This window comes from Myotis yumanensis, unplaced genomic scaffold (genome assembly GCF_028538775.1).
Source record: "Myotis yumanensis isolate MYYU_CA2020_CCGP unplaced genomic scaffold, mMyoYum1.0.hap1 SCAF_1, whole genome shotgun sequence".
Lineage (NCBI taxonomy): Eukaryota > Metazoa > Chordata > Mammalia > Chiroptera > Vespertilionidae > Myotis > Myotis yumanensis.
In genome coordinates, this window is record NW_027223752.1 from 29,732,466 (window position 1) to 29,758,359 (window position 25,894).

Sequence of the window (25,894 nt, forward strand, 5' to 3'; positions counted from 1 at the left end):
GAGGTGGGAATAGTCCCAGGGGATACCACTGCCTGTCTTTTCCCTGCAGATGTGGACGAGTGCGTGGGAGAGGAGTACTGCGCACCCCATGGCGAGTGCCTCAACAGCCATGGGTCCTTCTTCTGTCTCTGTGCCCCTGGCTTTGTCAGCGCAGAGGGAGGCACCCGCTGCCAGGGTGAGAAGCCAACTTGTCCATGTCCGCTTGTCAGCAGCAGGGGGCGCTACAGGCTAGAGGACGGAAATAAAATGCTCCTGGTCCCACCCAGGGAAGGGAAGATGGGAGGCTGACCATAATGCACGCTCTGAACTCTTTGAGTGTCACCCTTCTCCCCTTGACAGAGCCCCAGTTCCAGGGCTCCTCCCCCCAGCCTGGCCTCTGGCTTCCAGCTCTGGACTCTTCCTCAAACCCTGAGCCCTTTCCTACCCTGAGCCACTCCATGGCTCTCCTATGGGCTACGTGGGGCCCAGGGTCTAGGGAGCTGTGGCTGGATCGGCTGACAGATGTCCCTGTTATAGATGTGGACGAGTGTGCAGTCACAGACCGGTGTCTGGGAGGACACTGTGTCAACACCGAAGGCTCCTTCGACTGTCTGTGTGAGACTGGTTTCCAGCCCTCCCCGGAGAGCGGGGAGTGTGTGGGTAAGGGTTTCAGGAGGGAATGGGCAGGCTCTGCCCCCATATCTGCCCCTACCCCCCCCCCCCCCCGCCCGCCCCCCCCACCACCACCACCACCCAGTCCTCAGCTCCCTGGGACCAGGAACTGCAGCTTCCTGGAAGCAGGCACTTTCCACACATGCATCACCGGATGGATGATGCATTTATTGAGCCTCTGCTGACTCGGGGACTGTGCGCAGATGACAGAATGAAGACAGTCATCACCCTTGTGTGAGCAGAGCACACAATCCAGTTTTTAAAGCCAAACTGATTCAATAGACATTTATTAAACACCTGCTGGGTTCAGTGCCTTCTGCTAGGACAAACAGACAGTTACGGGCAATCTTGAAATTGAGCAAGGGAGACAGATACGAAGATAACTCGCTGTAATACACTTTGGTGAAGGTTTTATACACAGAGAAGTATAAAGTGCTCCACTATCGGCAGACGGGTGGGGGAAAGGAGGCTAAGAGCTCGGTGCTTTTCTAAATAGCGTAGAACTCTTTTAGATGTCCATCCCTGCTGGGTCAGGGGAAATGACCCTGAACTTGATGTTTGGGGGGTGACCTGATCACAGTAATTTGGAAGAGATCAGGGACCCCAGAGGTTGTGGGGCATGGCCTGGGGATGCTGGGAAGGTGGGGCCAGAGCAGTCACCTGGCCACTCCTGTCTCCTCTCGTGGCTCTGGGGACAGATATTGACGAGTGCGAGGACCACGGAGACCCGGTGTGTGGGGCCTGGCGGTGTGAGAATAACCCTGGTTCCTACCGCTGTGTCCTGGGCTGCCAGCCTGGCTTCCACCTGGCCCCCTCTGGAGACTGCATAGGTGAGTAGGGAGGGGGGTCCGAGGTGGGGGGGCTGAAGCACCTAGTTCTCATTTTCCCCTGAGGACATTATTTCTGCAGCTGTTTGAAAGTTCGTATATTTTCCGTATAGCAGGGCTTGCACAAAAACTGAAGAGGAATGTTAGTTTTCTTGTCCTGTGTTTAGGAGTTACTTTTCACAGATCTTGGTGCTAATAGACTGAATAAGTAAGTATTCCTAACAAATAAAGAGAGTGCACAGAGCACACCCTCCACTCTAGTCTCCACTGTCCCACAGACATAGACGAGTGTGCCAACGACACGGTGTGCGGGAGCCACGGCTTCTGCGACAACACGGAGGGCTCCTTCCGCTGCCTCTGTGACCAGGGCTTCGAGACCTCGTCCTCCGGCTGGGACTGTGTGGGTGAGAAGCCTGGGGGGTAGCTAGGCTCTGGGCCAGGGAAGGGGAGGCCCTCGGGCCCTTTGTCCCAGTTCCACAGGTCGTGGCTATCCTGGAGAGAGGCCCTAGGCCCTCCTCCTGACATGGTCATGGTCACACGGCTCCATAATGGGTCCTCATAGAGTGGGCAAGGAAGGGAGATGTCAGCTACACCCCTGGGCCAGGTGGGTAGGGGAAGCATGGCCACAGTCTGCCAGGGGGAGCAGGCACATTCATGAAGGCGCCACCCTTCTCCAGAGACCTCGGGGTCTCAAGAGGCATGTCGGTCAGAGAATGCGCAGAGGGAGGAACCCTTCTTCTCTGTCCATTTAGTGACCCTGTCTGCCACCCTTCTCTCCCTCTTCCCATGCCCTGTTCATCTGTACCTCCTTCTTGCGAACTCATACCCATTCCTGCTCTTCCCCCAAGACCCAGCCTCTTTTGCTTGAGGGGCTAAGTATCTGCCCCCGAGGCTGGAGGCAGGGGCAGAGGGCGTGGGCTGCCTCTTCTCCACCCACGAGCCTGTCCTCACGCCTGGCAGACGTGAACGAGTGTGAGCTCATGCTGGCTGTGTGCGGGGCGGCGCTCTGTGAGAACGTGGAGGGCTCCTTCCTGTGCCTCTGCGCCAGCGACCTGGAGGAGTACGATGCTCAGGAGGGGCACTGCCACCCACGGGGGGCTGCAGGTGAGCCTGCTCCAGACCCCACCCAGCCATTACGCACAGCCATTCTCCAGCTCCTGAGAGGGAGCCTGGGCCCGGACTGGGGCGGTGTGGGCAGGGGTAGGGTAGCTGGAGGTGTGGTATGTCCTAGCTTTTCTATCTCGATTGCCTGTCTGTAAGAGGCGCTGATGGTAATGATGCTCCCCACATAGAGCTGTGGAGAGCATCAAGTGAGGAAATACAGGTAAGAGCATTTTGTGCACTGTCAAGTGGTATTTAAATGTTAAATTTGTAAAGGCTAGGGCGTCCCAGAGGGCCATGAACAGATAATAACAAGGGGCCTCTATCACACACAGGTCAGAGCATCCCCGAGGCCCCGCCAGGGGACCACCTCTCAGGCCCCGTCCGCATGGAATGCTACTCTGGGCACAAAGACCAGCCGCCCTGCTCCCGCCTTCTGGGCCGGAACACCACGCAGGCAGAGTGCTGCTGCACCCAGGGTGCCAGCTGGGGAGACGCCTGTGACCTCTGCCCAGCCGAGGACTCAGGTACAGCCCCAATGGTCCTAAGTCCTGCAGGGTAACACCGAGCGAAGGGGACAGAGCCCTCCTCTCTCTGAGCTCGGATGCTTCCCTACAGTCGAATTCAGCGAGATCTGCCCCAGTGGTAAAGGCTACATCCCTGTGGAAGGAGCTTGGGTGTTTGGACAGACCACGTACACAGGTAACCTCCCTGCACATCCTGCTCCCCAACCTCCACTCACCTGAGCGGACCCAGGGGGCCCCCAGCAGGTCCCGGGAAGCTCTTGATGGCATGCAGGTCACTTTCATCCCTCCTGTCCTAGGGCTGGTGACCTGCAGTTTGGGCTGGAAGTTCTGACCGGAGCTCCTCTTGGAGTGTTCATACAACCCCACCTTGGTTTTTCTGCTCCCCTGAGGCTGAACCCTTTAGGAACAAGCTAAGATGCGTTGACTAACCCAGTCAGGGCACAGGGAAAGAGCGGGGAGTGCCCTGTGCAGAGGCCAGCGGCAGCCCCACTTACAAAGCCAGCAACTTTGGGGAACCCACACTCAAATGGGTAGTTTAGGTGTGAGCACCCTAGTCCCAGAGCTGGGGAAAGAAATGATAGAAAACCAAGCACTATTTTAAGCACCTTACATGTATTAATCTTTTAATCCTCATAACAACTGTAAGAGGTTAGTTGTCTCTACATTTTTAGGTAGGAAACTGAGGCAAGAACTGAAGCAAGTTGCCTGAAGTTACCCAGCTAGCAAGTGGCAGGGCCAGGATTCAAACCCGGAACCTGGCTTTGGAGCCCTGAATCTCAGGTGCTGCTTCTCACCTGCCCTTACCTCAGCCCTGCCCTCCACAGATGCTGATGAGTGTGTGATGTTCGGGCCTGGTCTCTGCCAGAATGGCCGGTGCCTCAACACGGTTCCCGGCTACATCTGCCTGTGCAATCCTGGCTACCACTACGATGCCACCCGCAGGAAGTGTGAGGGTGAGGATACACTCCCCCTGCCCCCACAACAGCTGATTGCTCACCCAGCCCTGCCAGCCAGCCCCTGTCTTGCTGGGAGTTCCCCTTCCAGGGACAGACACCCTCTGGCTGCAGCAGGCAGGTCTGAGGTGAGGGGAGCTGTGGGGACTTCGGGGATGGTATGTGAGGACCTGCTGGAAAAATACCCTGGGGAGGGGTCTCCCAGGCTGGGCTGGGGGCAGGAGAGGGGGAAGCAGGGTGCTACCTCTCCCTTATCAGTTACAAGCAAATCCCTTTCCCTGAAAGTGGTCCATGGGCAAGCCATCCTGGCACTGCCCCATATGTTCCTGTCTTCCTGCCCCCACAGATCATGACGAGTGCCAGGACATGGTCTGCGAGAACGGCGAATGCGTGAACACGGAGGGCTCTTTCCACTGCTTCTGCAGCCCCCCCCTCACCCTGGACCTCAGCCAGCAGCGCTGTGTGAACAGCACCAGTGGCATGGGTCAGTGGGCCTGGGATGGTGGGGCCGCAGGGGGAGTGGACCTAGACTGGGGGCTTAAGGGCCTCTTTCTGTGCCACCAGAGGACCTGCCTGACCATGACATCCACATGGACATCTGCTGGAAAAAAGTCACCAATTACGTGTGCAGCCAACCCCTGCACGGGCGCCGCACCACCTACACGGAATGCTGCTGCCAGGATGGCGAGGCCTGGAGCCAGCAGTGTGCCCTGTGCCCCCCCACGAGCTCTGGTGAGAGGGTGGCCTGCGCCTGCACGGAGGGAGGGGAGACCTTGCAGAGCCGGCTGGGCCTCAGGGTGGAGAGTGTCCTCGCCTTGGGAGGTGGCGGGGGGGGGGGGGGGGTTAGAAAGGATTGGGGCAACCGGAGTAGTGGCCCTGTCTTCAGTCCCTGCTGTTTGGGAATAAAGTGGGGCAGGCGGTGGGGCACGGCCAGGAGCTCTCAGAGGACACTGGTCCCAGCGTGCTCCCTCTCCCCGGGGTAGTGAGCCAGGGGACAGCACGCCAGGCTGTCACTGCCAGGAGCCGGGCCCAGCTTCCCCTCTCTCTCCTCCCTGACAGAGGTCTATGCTCAGCTGTGCAACGTGGCCCGGATTGAAGCCGAGCGGGAGGCTGGGGTCCACTTCCGACCAGGCTATGAGTATGGCCCCGGGTCTGAGGACCTGCACTACAGCCTCTATGGCCCAGACGGGGCCCCCTTCTACAACTACCTGGGCCCCGAGGACGCCATCCCTGAGCCGCCCTTCCCCAACACAGCCAGCCACCCAGGAGACCACGTACCAGGCCTGGAGTCTCCCCTGCAGCCCTCAGAACTCCAGCCCCGCTACGTGGCCAGCCACCCAGGTCTGTGTTACTGCAGAAATGGGGAAGAGGTGGGCACCAGTGTTGCTTTGCTTCCATCTCCTCCACCTGCTAATCACTGCCAGCAGGGTGAGGACAGGGAGGGGGAGGTGCTCCAAGGCCTCACAGGGGTCGCTCAGGGGACAACTCTGCATGCCCAAGGTGGACCCGAACAACTCCCTCCCGTAAGCTAGCACAGGAGACACAGAGGCACAGACACCACCGTCCCAACCTCAAAAGCTTCCCCGCGGGAGGAAGCTGAGAGTGGGAGAAAGCGGGTACACACCGTACTGTCCAGTTTTCTCCCTCACCCTTAGGTATACAGGACAGCCTGCTCTACAAGTTCAAACTTGTGACCCGAAATGTTAACTCAGGATTTACAATCACTTCATTTATTTATTTTTTTACGTTTTTATTCATTTGAGAGAAGAAGGGAGAGGGATAGAAACTTTGATGAGAGACATCGATCAGCTGCCTCCTGTACGCCCCCTATTGGGGATTAAGTCCGCAACCTGGGCCTGTGCCCTGACCAGGAATCGAACTGTGACCTCCTGGTCCATAGGTCAATGCTCAACCACTGAGTTATACCAGCCAGGTGGGATTTACAATCACTTTTTTATTTGTATTTATTTTATTGATTTCAGAGAGGAAGGGAGAGGCAGTGAGAGATAGAAACATCAATAATGAGAGAGAATCATACCCCCTATTGGGAATCGAGCCCCAAACCAGGCATGTGCCCTGACCGGGAACCGAACCTGTGACCTCCTGATTCATAGGTTGATGCTCAACCACTGAACCATGCTGGCCAGGCTACAATCACTTTGAAGGCCCACTGTGGTGACTTGGTTTGTAGGTGGCAATGACCCCAGCACTCAGGACTCGGATGGAGTCTAATGAGGAAGTCAGGCCTGGCATCTGCCAGTGTGCCTGCCACAGGCACAGCCACCTTCCCTGACTGATTCAGACTGCAGTGAGATTAGGGATGGCGTCTTTTTCAGGGTGGGGAGTTGCTTAGAGAGAGAAGTGGGTTAGGCAGACCTGCTAGTTTTGCTTTGTGTTGAGTAAGGGTAATCTACTTTTGCTGCCAATACCCTCCCAGCAGGAAGAAAAAAAAAAAGTGTTTTAACAAAACACCTTCCCACCAACCACAACAAAACCAAAACTGTAATGATACCCACTGCTCAGGAGCCCTGGTGTTATGAAAGCAGTGAATCCCAACCTTCTTAGAAGCCTCATTTAAAGGTCTACCCCTCCCAAAATGACTCTCATTTTTAAAGAGCATTGCCTTTTGTTTTAGCCTCTTTCTGTGAAAGTTTTATGACCCTCCCCACCCTCACCCCAGGAACTCAACAGGGGCCACTCTTTGTAGTGGAGGATGAGGGTCCAGGTTTGGGTCCAGGCCTCAGCTCCTTTCTCTGAATTCCTACCAGAACACCAGGCTGGCTTCGAAGGGCTTCAGGCAGAGGAGTGTGGCATCCTGAACGGCTGTGAGAACGGCCGCTGTGTGCGTGTGCGGGAGGGCTACACCTGTGACTGCTTCGAGGGCTTCCAGCTGGACATGGCCCACATGGCCTGTGTCGGTAAGTTTAGCCTCAGAGTGGCAATGCCCGGGAAGCATTGATGTCTCCCTGTGGGAAAGTCAGACTGGCCCCTGCTCTCCTTAGGGTTGGATGCACAACTAAACTCGGGACCATAATCCACTGTGGCCCCCTAGTGAGGCTGTCCAGCGCCAGGTCGGGTGGTGAGAAAGCTCCAAAGGAAGGTTGCATGCTGTGTTTAGAAAGCTTTCCATGGAGGTGCCTACACAGAAAAAAGGCAGGGACAAGAGTATGGCCACTCTCCTGGGCACAGTATGGGCTCAGCACCACCTGCTTTGCGTCCTTGAGTTATTTAGTTTGGGCAGTGACCTCAGCCTCTGGCTGCTGTACCTAAGATTGCCCTGCAGGGTGGGGGCCGGGGTTGGGGATCAGAGGGCCAGAGGCAACAGGCCAGAGACCCTCAGGCTCCTGCCATCTCTCTCCTGCCTTCCTTCTCCTTAGATGTGAATGAGTGTGATGACTTGAACGGGCCTGCTGCACTCTGTGCCCATGGTCACTGCGAGAACACGGAGGGCTCCTACCGCTGCCACTGCTCCCCCGGTTATGTGGCCGAGGCAGGGCCCCCCCACTGCACGGCCAAGGAGTAGCAGCGAGGGGTCAGTGTCGGCAGCTACCTGGAAATGGGCCTGAGGCAGGGGCCTTGAGGATGCTTTCCTAGCTGGGAAGATACCATGAAGTCATCGGGCAGGAGGCCCTGCAGCCCCACTCCCAGCCAGCCTTGCCTGCTTTTCATCTCTCCCAGTTTAGGCTCGGGCTGTGAGCTTGTCACTGCCTCCATGCCACCATGCCCTTGCTTGGCTCAAACATCATCAAATGCTTTAACGCTTCAGCCACTGGCCACAAGGCCCAGTCCGCCACCTGTCCTGGCCTGACTATGAGATGCTTACCAAAGGATGGCCCTCATCCTCCCCGGCAAGCTGTGCAAACGTGCAAGGTCCTTTGGCCTTACACCGCCCCTTTTCCAGCCACGATCCACCTATCATCCTGGGACTGCAAAACTGGGTCAGGCTACACCTGTCTTAGGATGGGCCTTCAGAATCTGTGGAGCACAAAAGGACTGGAGGAAGTTTGGGGAGTGACTCCAACGCCTCCTACCAAGAACCGTCACTGCCACTTAGCCAGTCTGGTCTGGACCAGATTTTGCCACATCATCTTATAGCCACTTCTGTGGCCCCTGGGAGGAGCAGAAGATCCCCTCATCTCAGAAAAGCAAGACTGATACCAGCTTGCTGAGTGTAAGAGACACAAATGAAGGGGAGCAAGAAGACTGAGAAAGCAAGAGGGAATTGAGAAAAAGAAAAGGGGTGGGGAGCCAGGGCTTCACACAAATATAAAGAAAATATTCAGTTGCTTTGAGTAAATATTCAAAATGTACCCAGCAGTAGCTCCTTTACACAAGACAGGGTGCCCGTCTCAGAAGACCTGCTCCTTACAGGAAACACCTTTCTCCTGGGCTCTCCTTTTGTGGGCACCAGTTTGAGTGTTAAAAATAAAGAGGTCTGTTTTCTAGCTTGTGGGATACAGCGTAGTCCTGTTTGGGGGGAAGCCAGATTTCCTGTTATTTCTCCTCTCTTCTCAGAAGCCTCTGCCCTCTCAACCTTCATAAAATGGCTGGCTGGCATTCCTCTGAGTTCACAAGGAAAGACCCACTCCAACCTTGGCTAGCTGGGAATTTAGTTAGAATAAAGAAATGTACATCCGGGCTCGTCACTGTTGTTTCACATAAAACCACATTTCTTTACCATGTTGGCTAAGTCTAAATATTAGCGAGGAGGCTGTGCCTACCTCTCGCCAGCTCTGCCAGTAGCCTCTGATGGGGTTCCAGTGGGAAAAGGTTCTTTACTCTTCTGAGACGAGAAAGCTCTGACTTTGTTTTCCTCTAATGAACTGCAATGTAAATGAGCAAGGCTCCCTGTGCCTGGAGACATGGAAATGAATACTATTTTCTTAATTTAATCTGTCCTGTCCTACCTGCTGCTCTGATTGTCAGCCATCACATAACTTATTGAATGCTTGCTCTGTGCTAGGCAATGTTGAGTGCTATACCCAAATTTCATTTAATTATCTAACAATCCAATTTACTATTTTTATTCCCAACTTGGAAATGGAAATATTCTGACCCTCACTCACAATAAAAGAAATGCAAGTGAAACCACCCTGAGATGCTCTTGTCAGTTGGCAAGCATCTGGGGAAAGAGGCACATGCATAGCTGACAGAAGTATAAAGTGATACAGCTTCTGAAAGGATATGGAAATGTCTTTCAATATTATAAAAGCACTTACTCTTTGAATCAATAATTCCACTTCTAGGAATTTAATCTTCAGCTATTTTCTCACCAAATGTGAAATGACATATTTAACAGGTTATGGTATAACATTATTTGTAATAGCAAAAGATTAGAAACAATTACTATTAATTGCTATGGAGCCCTAAAAAGAAAAAGTGGCTCTAAATGCCTTGATAGGATATCCAAAATAGATGAAGGGGAAAGGAGGGTTGTATAGCAAAGTGTAACACATGCTGCTACTTGTCTAAAGGGGAGATTTGGGTATTTGCTAACCCCATCTTACACCCCATATTTCAGAGAATGTCACCATTCTTCAATATACCCTCCTGGCACTGCGCTTCCTTAAGTGCTGTTCCCATTGCCCCTCCTCCTCTCACCACCCTGCTTGCCCTTCCAGAGATATTTCATGCATATACACACATTTCTATGTACTAAAAACACAAACAGCATGCTATGCATGCTGTCCTACACTTGCTTTTTTCACTTAATTATAAGTTTTCTCTCTTGGGCCGCGACCAGCATGGCTAGAGAGTGGACGAGTCCTGAGTAGGGATGGCTGGGGATTGAGAAAAGGAAAAAAAGAGACAGACACAAAGACTTTAAGTAAAGCTGGGACCAGGTGGGACGCTGCCCTCAGATGGAGACACAGTGACCCAGAGCTAGTGCAGGGCGTTTATTATATACAGCATGATACCGGGAAGTTTTACTAGAGTTTAAGACAAAGGAAATTATGTGAAATCATGGTTGAAGATCAAGCTGCAATTCTTCATTCTTGTGACTTCTTTGTAATTGTCACTCCTGGCTGAGCCCAGATAATTGCATCTGTTCCTGGTGCCTGGCTGAACTTAGATAATGAAACCCACCCCCTGGTGCCTGAGCTAAAGGTCAGGCTGACAACATACCTGCCTCTGGCAAGGTATGTTTCCAGGACATGGCTCTGCCAACACCACTGGACTCAGCTGACAATCAGCTCATGTGCCTTCCCAGGCACTCTCTACACTTAATACATACTTGCACACACGAGCTCTCTCATCCTGTTTTATAAGTGTATACTATTCCATTGAATGGATAAATCATAATTTATTTAATCAGTCCCCTACTGGTGGACATTTCCATTGTTCTCTAACTTTTGCTATTAAAAACAATGCCATAATGATTATTCTTGTGCAAATGTTATTTCATATTATTTCTATGGATTATATACCTGTGGGCTAAATTCTTAGAAACAATGGTAACTTGTGGGGAGGATGACAGGGTGGATGGTTACAGGATTGGAACACTTTTTCATTGTATCCCCTTTTGTGTCTCTTGGAATTTTGTACCATATGTATTACCTATTCAAAAAAATAAAATATTTTTAAATACAGCTGCTGGCCATAGACTATTTAAATGTTTTGTCTCTTTATATATTTACCTGACTATATTTTACAAATAAAGCCAGATAATAATTATTTCAAAACTTTTTTTAAAAATTCACTTGTTTTATTTTTTGTTAATCCTCACCTGAGAATATTTTTCCATTGATTTTTTTAGAGAGAGTGGAAAGGAGGGGGAGACACACACAGAAACATCGATGTGAGAGAGACATAGATTGGTTGCCTCCCGCATGCACCCCAACCAGGGCCAGGAATCAAGCATGCAACTGAGGTACATGCCCTTGACCAGAATCAAACCTGGGACCCTTCAGTCCGCAGGCTGACACTCTATCCACTGAGTCAAACTGGCTTGGACTCAAAATTTCTTAAAGCAAACTTCCCTTAAGCAGTCCTGTGGTATTTCCATGGAGAAATGGCAGAGAAATTTTTAAAAAGCAATCATTAATGTCTATCTTAGATACATAGAAAAGTAGAGTTTCCTGCTTGACACAAACATACAGAACCATAATGCTGCCGTGAACAGTGTTAGGCCCTGCCCACTGCAAGCTGTGCGACATCAGCTCAGGGCCAGAGTCTAAGGGAGAGCTATCCCATGACCATCAGTGCTGCCCACTTCTCTACACAGGATGTCCCTGCCAAATGTCAACCTTCCACTAGGATGCTTTATAGCAAAAGGCCAAAAGAATAGTACTCAGTTCTCAGAAAAAAAAGAGTATCTTCTACTATTTTCTCCTAATCATAGAGAAACAAAGGGTGGATGGGAAACCTATAGTTTTCATATCACTAGTCACTATCAATCACATAACTAAAGCATCATGCCACAAGGTAAGATCTGGACGTTGGCCAAAGGCCCCCTCTTTGGAGCAACAACATAAAGCTATTCACAACATAAAGCAGATCCAGGGCTCCCCTGCCTCTGGTTCCTGTACTATTATGTTTTGCTAAGGCAAAGGATAGGGCATGATGCCCCAGGCACTGACTAGCCTGCATATACAGTTAAATAAAATCAAGACTGCAACAAATAGGGCCTTGATAACCTCCCCTTGAAAGTAAAGGGAGGCAAAATAAAAACTAACAAAAAAAACCCCAAAACCCTCCCTTCTGATGCTAAGAGTATAAAGTTTTCCTAAATGAATTTGCAGTGAGCAAAATTTGTGAAACTACCTGCTGGCTTTTATGGCCTGCCAGGAAGAGGACATCTGGTCAGAAAGTGTCTGCAAAAGATCCTAAACCTGTTTCATATTGCTTACTGTTTATTCCCAACAAACTGCCACTGTCCCCACGCCCTGTGTTCTTAAAATTTGTCACCCACCTCCGATGGAGACTTCTTGTTATTTGAGGTTCCCCCATAAAGCTTTGTGTGAAATAAGGTGATTTCTCCCAAATCCACTCTTTCTACACACAAAATTCCAGGTTTCCCACTAACAGTAGGTACTTACATATAGGCATTCTAAGAGACCTTGTTCTGCCTAATAAACCACTACAATTCAATGGTTTATTTAGCTACTAAAGCTATTATGCTTATGCTCACTATAAATTTTAAAATCACCAAATCAATAAGTAACCCACAAAAATATTCTGGAAGAATATTTCTAACACTTAAAATATAGCAAGATCTCTTTTTTGAGGGAGGATGAAAGGACTTAGACTGAGCTGAAAATCTTATTAGGCCAGGTACTGGCAGCTATTTTCAGTCTTAGTAAAGTTACACACAGATGCTTCCACGGTACACTGGCTTCTGCCTCCTTCCATGAAAATCTGCTAAGAAATCTGCTCAGGTTTCTGAGTGTCCCCTTCTTTCCTCTTTGTACACATTGTCTACACATGATCAGTTTTCTCGAAGTCCTAGATTTTCCCATGTTAAATATGAAAGCATCTAAGTTTCTATCTCAGATACTTTGTCTCTAAAGTCTGTATTGCATTCTTTAATGGTAAATTCTTTTATTGAATGACCTTAATTCTAATTCAGTCTAGAAATGGTTCAATCCAGTCCAGAAATGCACGTTTTTGCTGTAACAAACTTTTACCAATAGGCTCTGGAGGAAAAGGTGTATTTAACCAATAATTCTTCCAGAATCAATTTGGGTGTAGTTTCCCAAGATTAGTATTTATAAATCATTCCTCATGGGGGTGGTATTTTTGTCTTTTTTTAGTTGTCAGTCCATGCAATTCTGGCTCCCCAAGCAGTCAGACACATACCACAACAATTTCTAGCTCTGTAGCCTATATAAATGCTATACCCAAATAAGTACTTTAATTTTTTTTAATCCTCACCCAAGGATATGTTTTTATTTATTTCTAGAGAGGAAGGGGGAGAGAGAAGCAATGATTGGTTGCCTGATTGAACTCACACCCCAGATATATGCCCTGACCAGGAATTGAACCCATAACTTTTTGGTGTACGGGACAATGAGTCACCCACCCAGGGCCCAAATAAGTACTTTAAAATTCATTGGAATTTGTGGCTTAAAATGCTTTTACTTTAGTAATCCTAAAATGAAGTTGCCAGGTTTAAGAAATAAATATACAGGATGACCTGTTAAATTTAAATTTCAGATAAACAACAAAATAATTTTTAGTATATCTCATACAATATTTGGGACACACTTATACTAAAAATTATTTACTGTTCATCTGAAATTCAAATTCAACTGGGTATCCTGCATTTTATCTGGTAATTCAACCTAAAAGAAAGTCCCCGAGTATCTATTATCTATTCCAACAAAAGGGACCAGTTTCTGCTATGTGTGAGACCAGAGGCGTTTTACACCGTACGGTAAATGAAGCCACATATCCTTAAAAGATTCAGTCACTAAATGATCACAGAATCTTGAAATGTCTGTAGGAATGTGGAGGCTATTTTCCAAGTGATTAAAGCATCAGTGGGAGTTAGGTCTGTTTTATGAGTGATGGGCTTTTTGGTTTTGTGAATCTAAATTCTGAGTATGTAAGAGGGATAGAGGGGATAAATGGTGATGGAAAAAAATAAAATAAAAATTTAATAAATAAATAAAATAAAAAAAGAATTCTGAGTGTGATAAGAAAATCTATCTGCCCTAGCACATGGGAAGCAGAGCATGAGCTGCACAGAAAATAAGGGTAAGTCCAGGAGCACATTCAGGAAGGGTGAGATGCCTTTCCCATCGTCTCTGGCCTCCTAATGAGTGTTCACGCTCTTTAATTTGTGACTCTGATTCAAAAGACAAGTAAACGGGGCTTGCTTTAAAATGAAGCTTTTATACAGAGTTATACATCTATGTACAAGCAGCTCTGAAGGCCAGAGAAGCAACTCACATTTTGGAGCCTTGGAGGCTCTCCAGATTACACTGGGTTTCAAACTAGTTATTAAACAAACCTTAGGGAACAGCACCTAGAGCCTTGGCCTTAGAAGGGTGCAGGAGAAATTAAGTCAAGAGTCAAGATTGCTTCACATTCTGGAAAACATAGTGGCAACACACAACACTCCTGGATTTCGGGAAATCAAATCGTGGGAGGGACATGATTGGAAGGAAACCCCTAACGTTTCACTAATTCCAGGTGCCTCGAAGGGGTACCCGTGGCAGCCATCTCTGGGTCACCTGCCATCCCATCAAAGCTTGACAGAGAAGGAAGAGCCACAGGAGCAGCCTTTCTCCGCCTGCGGGTTGTTCAGCACTTGGAAGGAGCTTCGGATCAGCTCCTGGCAGAAGTCCACGTGGGCACCTTTCACGAAGGCCAAGCTATCAGAGTCAACCACCACTCGGGCCCCACCCTGTTCAAACACTCTGGGGAGAGAAAAACAAAAACACAAAAAGCAAACCACACACAGGAGGACAGCATCAGTGACGATCATAACCACCAGATCATAACCACCAACGACCCGACACTCTGGGCCCTGGTGGGAGAGGGGCGCACTCCGGGTTTTCGGAAACAGAGGCAGCATTCCTTACTGCCTCCAAAAAGGTGCCGATTTTGGAGGCAGAAAGAGCCAATGGAATGACTCCTGGGAAACGTTTGGAAATTCAGACCTGGCATCTCATCCGGCCTAACTCCTATTAACGACCCCGCGGGCCCAGGAAGGCCCATCTCCCTCCTATAACTTGGTTCTTTGGAGTCAAGACAACCGTTTTCACGTGCATCACCCCCCCCCCCCCCCGCGTCCCCCCGACCCCGTCCCCCTGTGCGCGGGAAGGATGGTGTGGAGCATCCTGAGCAACCCGTTCAAATCTGGAATAAAAGTGCGCCTTCAACTACACACACGCTCCCTCTCCCGCACACTCCGAGGACCCGCCACCCCTTCCCTTCCTCCTTGCCTGTCGTCGGGGTGGATCACTGTGTCCAGCGAAAATCGGTACTGGAATCCGGAGCATCCACCCCCCTCCACCTCCAGCCTGAGGAATTCTGGCCCCTGGGTGATCTCCAGGAGCCTCTGAAACGCAGGAAGAGGGGGTCAGGCCCGCCCGGCCGGGGGCGGCAGAAGGGTGGGCCCCGGGGAGGCCCCGGTCCGGGCCGCCGCCCCTCTCACCTGGACGCAGCTGTTGGTGAGGTGAACCTGGCCTTCGTCGGCCTCGGGGCTGGAGGATGACGCTTCCCGAAGCGCCGGAGGTCGGCCGGACGCCGCGAGGAGCCTGCCACACGCAAAGGGAGGACGGTGAGCCCGCGAGCAGAGGGACACCTGGCAACCCCCACCTGGACGGCCTCCCGCCACACCCGGCGACCCCCACTGCACTATCCTCACGACAGACCTGGCGACCTCCAACGGGACAGCCTCGCGCCACACCCTCACCTCCCCCGAGGACCTTCGTTTCCGCTTAGTCCGGGAAGTCACAAAGCCTAAACACACTTCCCAAGGGTCCTTCTACGCTGAGTACCTGCTCCTCCGCCAGGGGGTGACCGCTCTCAGGGCCGCCGCCGTTAGGGACAAGCCCCTGGCGGCCGCCATCTTCCTCAGCAAACCCCGCCCCTCGCGTCGCCCCAATCCCCTTCTCCGCCAGAGCCTCGGAGGCGGGGCCCCAGAAACCCCGCCTCCGAGCACGCCTATTGGGCGGTGCAAGAAGCGGAGGCATGTTATTGGCTAGGAATGCTCCCACTGCGAAAGCGAGAATGCACCCACCAAGCCGAGAACTGCAAAGAGAGGCGGGGCAGAGATGTATCCGAGTCCGCTGGGCGGCCGAGCGGACAGTGTGGGCGGAGACCGAGAGGGGCCTGGTCCCAGCAGCCGGGGGCGGGGCGTGGGCGGGCCGAGGCCTTGTTTGCGGGCGCCGGGTCGCCGGATAGAGCTCCTCCCCGACCCCGCCCCGGCAGGTTTATCTTGTGACTCCGGCGGCCGCTTCTTCCTTCCTTGCGCTTGGAAGTTCCTCAGCAGCTATGTGTTGCTTGGCCGCCGCGCTCCTGCTCCTGGCGCTCAGCACCTCCGCCCTGGCCGAGCCGGTGCACTTCAAGGATTGCGGTGAGTCCCGGGCCCGCGGGAGGTTCCGCGCTCTCGGCGGGAGCCTCCGCCGGCACCTCGCGCTGAGACCCGAGCTCGGTGGGGCGGGTCCCCGTCGGCGGCCAGGCTCAGCCTCGGACCCCTCTTGGAGTGGGGTCGGTTCGGGCCGGGGAGAAGGTGCAGTCCTCGAGGAAACTCGCCCACCCACAGCTTTGTCTCTGCCCCTGGAACGCGCGTGTGGGGTCCCTGGACGTCCCTGGCGATGGGTGGACCTTCTGCCGAAGTTTCCTAAAGTTTGCAGGGCAGACAACTAAAGGTCCATAGACAGCGCGGGGGCGAGGGAAGGGGCTCACAACTTGTATTTTTGCCTTGTATCTTGGATGACCTCTCCCTCCCCACTGTGTTTGCTTTTCCTTTTTAACTAACCTTTTCTTGGCAAGGCCAAAGTCAGTTCTTCTTTTCGTGATTAACTCCGTTAGCGTTTTTTGGGGGGGGGGGGGGGGGCTATGGAATGTTGTCATTTCCTCCTATCTATAGAACTCGTGTTTCTGGTCGCAGCGTGTGACACATACCCCCGCCCCCCTTGCCGCTGTGGTTGGAGTCTCGTTGGGAAATAAAAGGAGGGGGAGGGGTGTAGAAATTTTGAGTTCGTTCAGTCAGGTCTACAGAATTGATTGCTCCTGCTGAACTTTTCTGAAGTGAAGCGGTATAATGATAAATGAAAGGCGTGAAACTGATTTTATAAAATTCGTGAGCTGGAAGGAAACTGGGAGATCCTATAGTCAGTCATTGAATTCCAGAGATGTTAGGTAACTTAACCAAAGTAACAGAGCAGAATGGGAACCAGCATAACTTTGCTCCTTTATATCCAGTTCCCAAGTAATAGTAAATGCTATTTACTAAGTAATAACAGGCCAACAGTCTTTATTCCTTAATCAATCTGTCCCCTAGCCCCCAACTTTGCTTTGTTGAAAAAGTAAATGAGGGGATACTTTTCCATTATGTCATCAAAATTCAGGTCGAAGCAAAAGCAAAGTTGGGGCTAGGGGACAGATTGATGAAGGAATAAAGACTGTTGGCCTGTTATTACTTAACAAATGCTATTCCTTTCCCTCTATTAAATTTAGTGGCCAACATTTGGATGAAGACACTGTCTTAACTCGTTCAGCCCTCATAATCTGTTTTCTAGATGAGGAAACAGGCACATAGAGTACCTTGCCCAAGTTCTCGCAACTAATAAGCAATAAGAAACTAGTGTGTGTTTTTGAGCCACTTTGGGTTTCAGTGGTTACCTTGAAAAAAAAAAAATTAAATCCAAACATTGTTCTACTCCTTTGAAAAAAGCAGGTGTATACCTCCGGCAAGAACTTCTTAAGGGAAGGAGGGTTTCCGCTACAGATTTTCAATTTACTTTTGAATTGGGAAATACAATGTAAAAACTTTAGTGCCCACATCAAACGTTTTTTGAGTTCCACTGTATGGAGTGGCATCTCCTCAAGTGAGAAATAGGGCCAGGCAAGCTAGTTTTGCAATTTTTGCAGGTTGGGACTGAGGAGTTTGTTCTGTTGACATTGGGAGTGCAAGAACCTCTTGTCAGCTGAAAAACTGGATGAAGGAGCTACAAGTACCATCCTTTACTCAGTTCCTTGTAGATCATGTGACCCAGCCTTGAAAGAAGCAGGCAGAAAAGCTAGATTCAGAAAGCTTTGGTATAAGCACTGATTTTCAATAGGTTGTTGATTAAAGTTCTAGGTCCCCCTTCTTCCCCCCGCCCCTTCATCCATGGAGGTTATGACAGAGTGGAACAGAGTGCTCAGAGAAGAGAATTCTTGAGTGTAGAGTTTGAGAACTTTGCCATGGTGGAGAAACAAGCTGGGGATACAGTACTTACAGACTAGCTGGAGCAGTGTTGGTCAGTATGGTGACTGTTACACCTAAGAGCAGAGGCCGTCCATCTGAGCTTCTCACTTCATATCCTACGGGACGGTGACTGCAAAGCAAATAACGTGCTCTCAGCCTTCAGTTTGCTTTCTGTCTTCATGCATTCTACTTTAGAGACAGTCTGTTCTATCACCTGGATCCCTAATTTCTACCCACAAAGTATATTTGAGATGAGAGGCCCACCTTGTGTGGCAAAAGGGAACATGCTAATCCACCCAGGAGCAGATACTCTAGATTAAATTTATGGACTGAATCCTGGTATGATTACAATAATTAGTAAATAGTCATACAGTAGCCCCCCTTTATCCATGGGGAATATGTTTTAAGACCCCAGTGGATTTCTGAAACCATGGATAGCACCGAACCCTATGCAAGGTGGGCAAAACTAGGTTTACAGGTGTTTATATAGGAAATAATATAATAATTAATAAATAGTAACACAAGAATAAATTCTGTTTTGTGTACTTACAATTGTAAACCTACTTTTGTCCCCCCTCCCCCCGTATATACCATGTTTTTTCCTATACATACATACCTTTTCACATAAAGGAAGCACTATACAGCTTCTCTTTGGCATATATGAATTGCCAGCATCACTACTGTTGTTCTTTGGGGGCCATCCCATTATTAAGTAAAGTGAGGGTGACTTGAACACAAGCACTGTAATACGGGGACAGTCAGATGCTAAGTGTCTTGCTGAGCAAAGGGGTGAGTCATGTCCTGGGTGAGACATGCTATTCTCAATTTAAAACTTATGGATTGTTTATTTCTGGAATTTTCCATTTAATCTTTTTGGACCACAGTTAACCATGAGTAACTAGCCAAAACCGCAGAAAGAGAAACCGTGGATAAAGGGAACATACTGCATAGCATGACTATGTTCCAAACACTTATCTCAGAGCTACATGGGTGTCAGCTCACCTGCTCTATGAGGTAGGTACCAATACTATCCCCAGAGAGGTTAAGTATCTTGCCTTGAGGTTACACAGTAAGTAATGGAGCCATTATTGAGATTAGTAAGATTTCAAACCCAGGCATCAGGTCTCGGAGTCTTCCTCTCAATAGTGGTGGCTGAATTGCAGAGCTTACCCTTACCCTGTTACAGGCAGTGTTAACAGGCAGTTCTCTTGCATTCTCTCCCACTCAGCTGTCCAGTGTTGGGGCCTGAATGAGATGACGGGATTTTTAATGATTTATGCCTTACCTTTTCTGATCAAGCATTTATTGTGAACAAATAGCACTTTTGTCCTTTTTTAGACTGAATTTTTTTTTTTAAAGGACACATACCTTGCCCCAAAAATACTTATTTTGAAGAACACAGGTTTCCAAAGTGGAGTGTACACATCTGTGTATTGCAGATGAATGCTTAAAGTTGTTCTTATTGGTAGGCGTATACAAAGCTTGGAGACCACTAATTTGGAGAGATACCAGTACTGGATTGAAAGATGGTGAGGGAGGGCAGTTTGGGAGCTGCCAATGTCAAGATTCCAAATGGAAGCAGTATTGCTGGGACTTGAGCCATCACTTGTACGATATGTGTGCTGCTTTAAAATCCTGGGGGAGGGAGGTGTTTGGGGGGAGGATTTTTCATGGTATAGACCACCCAGGTTACAGAGCAGTGGAGTGGCTATATATACTTAATAATTTCCTTAATTCCCCTTCACGCATCAAATATGAGCAGTTCCCTGGAGATCGCTGATGGTCAAAGGAAAAAGAGCTCACCCTAACTGGGAGAATAGAGCATCCTCACATTAGGTAGGGACAGCCTGTGTGATTTATTTTTTCTCCTATTTCAACTCATTTTTCTTCTTTTGCAGGTTCCGGGGTTGGAGTTATAAAGGAAGTGAATGTGATCCCATGCCCCATTCAGCCCTGCCATCTGCAGAAAGGGCAATCTTATGCTGTCAATGTCACCTTCACCAGTAGTGAGTAAAAGTGGCTCTTACCTTCAACTTCATCTTAAACATAACATCAGTCTCAAGTATTGGGATGAGCATGGGAATGTGGGGGAGGGGAATTGCAGTAAGAATTCCGTGATGCCGGGGCTGACCGGCAGACCCTGAACGACAGATGAATGATCAACACACGTTTCTGTGATAGAGAGGCTAAGGCACTACCTGGCTATCACCGCCAAGTAGCCCTGTTCACCTGCCTCCTTTGGCTTTTATTGTAACACAGCTTGAACTAAAATTAACCTCTAGATACAATCAGCAGAATAAGTATCCTTGAGAAAGTATATGCTTCTACAAGGTCAAGTCTTTAAAGACTAAACATAGAGATTCTAGCAAAATACCCTGGGGGATCGGACTTGTTTGGAAAAGTCAAGGTAGGAGCTGCCGCCTTCAGCAAGGTCCCCTCAGAGGCTCTCGACCTTTTAGAGAATCCTCCTTACAGACATTCCAATTGCGTTCCGTGCTTCCCCACACTGTGACCTCCCTTCCAGCCTGTGTATAGCTAGGATTGGCTATATCCTTGGACATCCTTCTCATGTGGGGTTCCCATATTGCCTGTTTCCCAAAGTCCAGACTCCCTCAAAGCAAAGAGAGATTTCCATGTGTTCACAGGTGAGAGAAGAGAGGTTGGCTCTCTGTGTCCTATTTCGGACCATATTGCACAGTAGGCTTTTATGGGAATGTCAGCTGTTTAGCTACAGACTTCAGAGTATTAGTACAGACCCCAATTCTGTAGACTTTGGAACTCCTCTAAATGTTATTTTAAGCAATATGCCTTCTAGCTATTAAGTCTGTTCTGCCTCAAAACACAAGAGTAATTAATACTTAGGTTTAGGGAACTCACTGGGGACCCAAGAAGCAATCAAGAAATCTGAGAAATTGCTTCAACTTGAAGAAACATTGGAACCTGTTGCTTTCTGGTACCCCATTCATCACCTTCAGATTTCCAGGAATCTAGATAACCACATAATCTTTATTTCTAGGAAGGTATCTACCCTGAATCCTTCTTTTATTTTCTATTTTTTGGAACTAGATTAGACAGTCTAATAAGAAATATCAAAACACACTTTCCCATTGCACTGAAGACTGGAGAATGCGTCTTCCTAGCTGAGCTGAAAGAGCAGACTGGCAGGAAGCAGAGCAAAGCAGATCATGGAGGTGCAGAGCAGAGCTGTCTAGTCAGAGAGGGCTTGGCCCAGCGCTGCCTCTCAGCCATGCTGTATCACAGTTAAGCTGTTTTTCACTGAATAAAGTTTCCTTCTTCACTGCACATATCCCCCACTCCTGTCATCTCTTATTCTTAAGCCTAAAGACATCTCTGAGTACTAGAATTATTTTCTTTCCTGGCCTCTCTATTGTTCCAATAAAAAAAAAAAAAAGTGACTTCTAAACAAAAGTAATCACCAACCCAGACAGAAAGAAAGAAACAGCCCATCGCTTCTCTGCTTTTGGGCTAAGATTAAAGTGTAGTTCCTGTTCTTACCAGTTTAATATCTGATACATCCTCTCTGTACCTCTGGAAACGGTACACACACACACAAAAAGCAGAGCCAATAGTCCAGATCTCCAGAATGACCTAACAGCTTATAATTCTGGTTGCCCTCATTTTATTATATTTATTCCTCCTGCCCATCTTTTCATCTGGAGGGCAGAGCTTAGCCAGAAATGCACCTCTTTCTAATCTTATCCAGTTTCTAAAGGGTTACCTCTTTTTCTACTGCTACAGTCCATGGTATGTATATAGATTCTGTATTCCTTCTTTCTACATTGCCTTCTATTTTATTCTTAATTTCTAATGGAATCCTTTGTGTGGGAGTATTTGAGAATTCAGAGACCAGCCTCCTAAAACTCTTTAAGATACATAATCCACTTTGACAGAAGCTGATGGAAATAGTAAATAGAAAGTTAACAGCCAAAAATCAGTTACTTTGTTGAATGAGATTATTTATCCAAGTAGCTCTGATTCTCTTGAGAAACTGTGAAAGGCAGTGAGGGGCAAGGTGGGGTTAAGAGCAAAGAAAACAGTTCTTTGTGTTTTTTGCACTGATACCCTTTTTTTTGCATAATTCAGTAATTTTTCAAGTTTTGCTGTAAATGCTTGCTCTGCATTCACAGAGGTATAAAGCATGACTACAAAGAGAAATAGACCCTAGGAATTAAGAGCTACAAACATTATGATTTGCTATCATAGCAATGCGGTTGCTTGAGAATATATCTGAATTTTTACTTAGAGTTTGGAAATAGGCTGTTTCCATCACTATTCTCTTTTTTTTTTTTCTCTTAGGTACTCAATCTCAAGGGAGCAAAGCCGTGGTGCATGGCATCGTGATGGGCGTCCCAATTGCCTTTGCCATTCCTGAACCTGATGGTTGTAAGAGTGGAGTCACCTGCCCCATCGAAAAAAACAAGACTTACAACTACATGGCTAAACTGCCAGTGAAGAGTGCGTACCCCTCGGTAAGTGACCTTGTTGTTGAGGACACTGGAGATCTTGTGACTAGATTAGATATCTGAGGAGGGGGGCAGGAAGAAAAAAGTGAAGTCGTGTCCTTCTACTCTGTGAAGGAAAGGTGCCTGAGGGAAGGAAATAAGTTAGAGTGTTAGGAATCACGAGGTACACAGATATTTTTTTAGAGTTCTTTTGTTCTTTGTCTATAGCCTAATGGATAGCCATTTTTATATACAACTAGAGCCCCAGTGCACGAAATTCGTGCACGGGGCGGGGGTGGGGTGGGGGGGGATCCCCTCAGCCCAGCCTGCACCCTCTCACAATCCAGGACCGCTGGTTCCTAACTGCTCACCTGCCTGCCTGATCGCCCCTAACTGCGCCCCCCCCGCCCCGCGCTGGCCTGGTTGCCTCCAACTGCCCCCCTCTGCCCACCCAGTCATCCCTAGCTTCCCCCCTCCTTACTGCTGCCCCCCGCTGCTGGCCTGGTTGCTCCCAATTCCCCCCCCACCCCCACTGGCTTGGTTGCCCCAGCTGCTCCACCCCACCGGCTAGGTTGCCCACAACTGCCCCCCCTATCAGCCCGGCCTGGTCACCCCACGCAGCTTGCTGTTCAGTTGTTTGGTCATCCCTCACTAACCCCCCTGCTGGCCAGGTCGCCCTACGCAGCTTGCTATTCGGTCGTCCGTCCAGTGGTTTTGGTTGTGACGGCCCCTGGCTTTTCATATATTAGGATATTTCACTGGACCACTCTTTGTAGAGATGATATTATCCCTTTTTTACAGTTGAGGAAATTTGAGCTTCCAATATTATGCAATATGAACAGAGTCCACTCTGCAAAGGAATATTACAGCCTTGACTTAGAGCCAAGTCTTGTGATTTCAAAACCTGTAAAGTGTCAAAAGATTTTAGTCAGATATCAAATAATTCAAGATTTCAAGTTGTCATAGCATTATCATCAGAAAATCCTGGTTTCTCCATTAATCTGTTAATAAGAGAGAAGTAGCTTGTTAGCTCCATAGCAGAGAGGTAGCTTTTTCCACTCTTCTTTCTCCCCTCCACCCCCCTCCAACCCCTACTTATCTTCACCTCTGACTCACCCTGCCATGCCTACTTTTTCTTCTACCAAACATTTATAAAATAGAGCCTGCTGGAATGGACCTGTATTAAAAATATGAATCTTGATAAGAATGGAGGAAGTAAAGGGATTACTTTTTTCCAATCAAATAGAACCCAGGAGCAATCTGGCCATTGATTTTCTAGAAATGGCAAGTAATTAAAGAACATCCGGCCGAAACCGGTTTGGCTCAGTGGATAGAGCGTTGGCCTGCGGACTCAAGGGTCCCAGGTTCGATTCCGGTCAAGGGCATGTACCCGGGTTGCCGGCACATCCCCAGTGGGAGATGTGCAGGAGGCAGTTGATTGATGTTTCTCTCTCATCGATGTTTCTAACTCTCTATCTCTCTCCCTTCCTCTCTGTAAAAATTCAATAAAATATATTTAAAAATAAATAAATAAATAAAGAACATCCTAAAAAGTCTCTAATGTAGCGAGTCTATGTTTAAGGGATGTCAGAGACCCTAAAGGTTAGGGACAGGTTTGTAGATTAATATGCAAAGTAGCATTATAATCTCAGGCATTTCGGAGCCTCAATTATTTATATAGAGTGTCTAGTTAGGGCCTGATAGATAGTAGGCACTTTCTATGTGGTAGTTATTAAGTGAATTAATTTTATTTGAAAAACAGCTTAAACTTAAACTGTGTTAATTTAAGCACTAAGGGAAACAGTAGTTAATGTGTACTTGTTCTTGAAAAACTTACAAAACAAGGTTAGAGAAACCTGGGTATCACTGCATTCAAATGTTGAATTTTAAGAAAGGAAATAAAAATACGGTTTAAGCCCTGGCTGTTGTGGCACTTTTGGTTGGAGCTTTGTCCTGTACACCGAACGGTCTCAGGTTCGATCCCCAGTCAGGGTACGTGTGGGAGACAACCGAACAGTGTTTCTCTCACACATCAATCTTTCTCTCTCTCTCTCCCTTTTTCTCTAAAATCAATTTTTTTAAAGTAGTTTAGAGAATTTAACTGAAACTATATGCTACAAGGATTATCCTTCCTGAAATTATTCATATGGTAGTAAACTTCTTTGGACATCCTTTCTGCTTTGATAGTTTCATTTCCAACTAACAAGTAAATTTCTTGTACTTAACAATCTCTGCTCTTCATGGTTACAATTGGGAAAAGCTAAATCAGATTGCCAAATACAAGAGAAATTGTCTCAGTGTAAAATCATTTTTTATGTAAACCTTCATTTATGGAAAAAATGCATTAGAAATTATATTTGATAAGTTTACTTGGTTATTATTCTAAAGTTTAAATACACAAGCTGTGTCCACTTCCCAAGCAGCTTTCCTGATGCCATGATTTAAGAAAAAATGCGTGAGAAATTGGGCAGTTTATTACAATGTACTCCTAGGATTCATAGTTAAACCAATTCTAGATTGAGATGAGATCCTAGTTTCATTTTTCTTAATTCTTTTTCTCTTTCTCCAGATAAAACTGGTGGTGAAGTGGGAACTTCGGGATGACAAAGACCAGTGTCTCTTCTGCTGGGAAATCCCAGTACAGCTTGAAAACTAGAGCTGTTTGATGCCAGTATGTCCATCTGGGAATGAGAGCATGAGCGGAGGGAGGGGAGGAGAAACCAAGTCTAAACTAAATCAGTGCCATAAGAGGAAAGGAATTTCTAAACTGCTGTTTATGCCTCTCAACCTGCAACTGCATCTCAGACCCTGTTTCTGGAGAGCTTAGAACTGCTGCCCTTGTAATATCTTTTGTAAAAGGGTTGAAGGAAAGAAGAGAGTGTGTAGGGATTGACCTAATTGTCTTCAGTGTTTTTTGCTGTTGGAATAAGGAGGGTCCAGTCAGACAGGACCAGAATGAGGTTGCTTAGGGATATTAGATAACCTGCCCTGAGGTTATTGGCCCTTGTAGTGGAGGACAGGTTCCAAACCACATTCCTCAAGCTGGGGTGTTACATCTCCAAGTGCCTCATTGAGTTCAGTGCATCATTGAGTCAGCAACAAGCCTGCTGACTCTTGACAGCGCCTCCAGCTCCACTGCCTCAACAATAATGACTTGGTCTCCAGTGGTATCCCGCGTTTCAGCAGAGGGGGAGGTGGTCTGCGACAAACTCAACTCTGGGTAGCTGGTTCTCCATGGTTATCTCATTTCTCCTTTTCTGTCTTAGGTGGTTTTCATTAAATTCAACAATTGATTAGCAGATGTTTGTTTTTTGGTGTGGTCTTTTTTTTAACATTAATTTGACTTCTTTATGCACCTGGAAATGTCCCTTTGAATAAATAAAAACTTGGCAGTCTTCTGCATTTGTGCTTAGGTCACCCGCTTCTTTCAGAGTATTTCCCCCAGATCCATGGAAGGTGGATGGATACCCAGCCCCGTGGTCCCAGAGTGCAGTAAAGGCACAAC

General features: G+C 48.2%; 3 protein-coding genes and 1 pseudogene across 3 annotated transcripts in view; 3 read left to right on the top strand and 1 right to left on the bottom strand.

The window, feature by feature from the left end:
• The window catches only part of LTBP2 (latent transforming growth factor beta binding protein 2), a 93,343-nt gene extending 82,694 nt beyond the window's left edge, over nt 1–10,649 (top strand). The window contains exons 24-36 of the mRNA XM_070416659.1: nt 50–175; nt 517–639; nt 1,350–1,481; nt 1,757–1,882; nt 2,439–2,582; nt 2,915–3,106; nt 3,198–3,281; nt 3,916–4,059; nt 4,406–4,543; nt 4,624–4,791; nt 5,119–5,400; nt 6,828–6,977; nt 7,437–10,649. Coding sequence (XP_070272760.1) covers nt 50–175; nt 517–639; nt 1,350–1,481; nt 1,757–1,882; nt 2,439–2,582; nt 2,915–3,106; nt 3,198–3,281; nt 3,916–4,059; nt 4,406–4,543; nt 4,624–4,791; nt 5,119–5,400; nt 6,828–6,977; nt 7,437–7,582 — 1,955 coding nt within the window. The 3' untranslated portion in view covers nt 7,583–10,649. The remainder of the gene's footprint in view (nt 1–49; nt 176–516; nt 640–1,349; nt 1,482–1,756; nt 1,883–2,438; nt 2,583–2,914; nt 3,107–3,197; nt 3,282–3,915; nt 4,060–4,405; nt 4,544–4,623; nt 4,792–5,118; nt 5,401–6,827; nt 6,978–7,436) is intronic.
• Nucleotides 10,650–13,876: 3,227 nt separating this feature from the next.
• ISCA2 (iron-sulfur cluster assembly 2) lies at nt 13,877–15,594 on the bottom strand. Its single transcript, XM_070416672.1, has 4 exons — nt 15,510–15,594; nt 15,164–15,266; nt 14,952–15,067; nt 13,877–14,423 (listed from the first exon to the last, which is right to left on the bottom strand). Exons 1-4 carry the CDS (start codon nt 15,578–15,580, stop codon nt 14,249–14,251), a joined length of 465 nt encoding a protein of 154 aa, XP_070272773.1. The 5' UTR covers nt 15,581–15,594; the 3' UTR covers nt 13,877–14,248.
• A 338-nt stretch (nt 15,595–15,932) lies between these two features.
• NPC2 (NPC intracellular cholesterol transporter 2) lies at nt 15,933–25,688 on the top strand. Its single transcript, XM_070416683.1, has 4 exons — nt 15,933–16,087; nt 19,825–19,932; nt 22,244–22,416; nt 24,959–25,688. Exons 1-4 carry the CDS (start codon nt 16,006–16,008, stop codon nt 25,043–25,045), a joined length of 450 nt encoding a protein of 149 aa, XP_070272784.1. The 5' UTR covers nt 15,933–16,005; the 3' UTR covers nt 25,046–25,688.
• Nucleotides 21,393–21,597, top strand: LOC138999510 (U2 spliceosomal RNA; annotated as a pseudogene).
• Nucleotides 25,689–25,894: the final 206 nt, after the last annotated feature.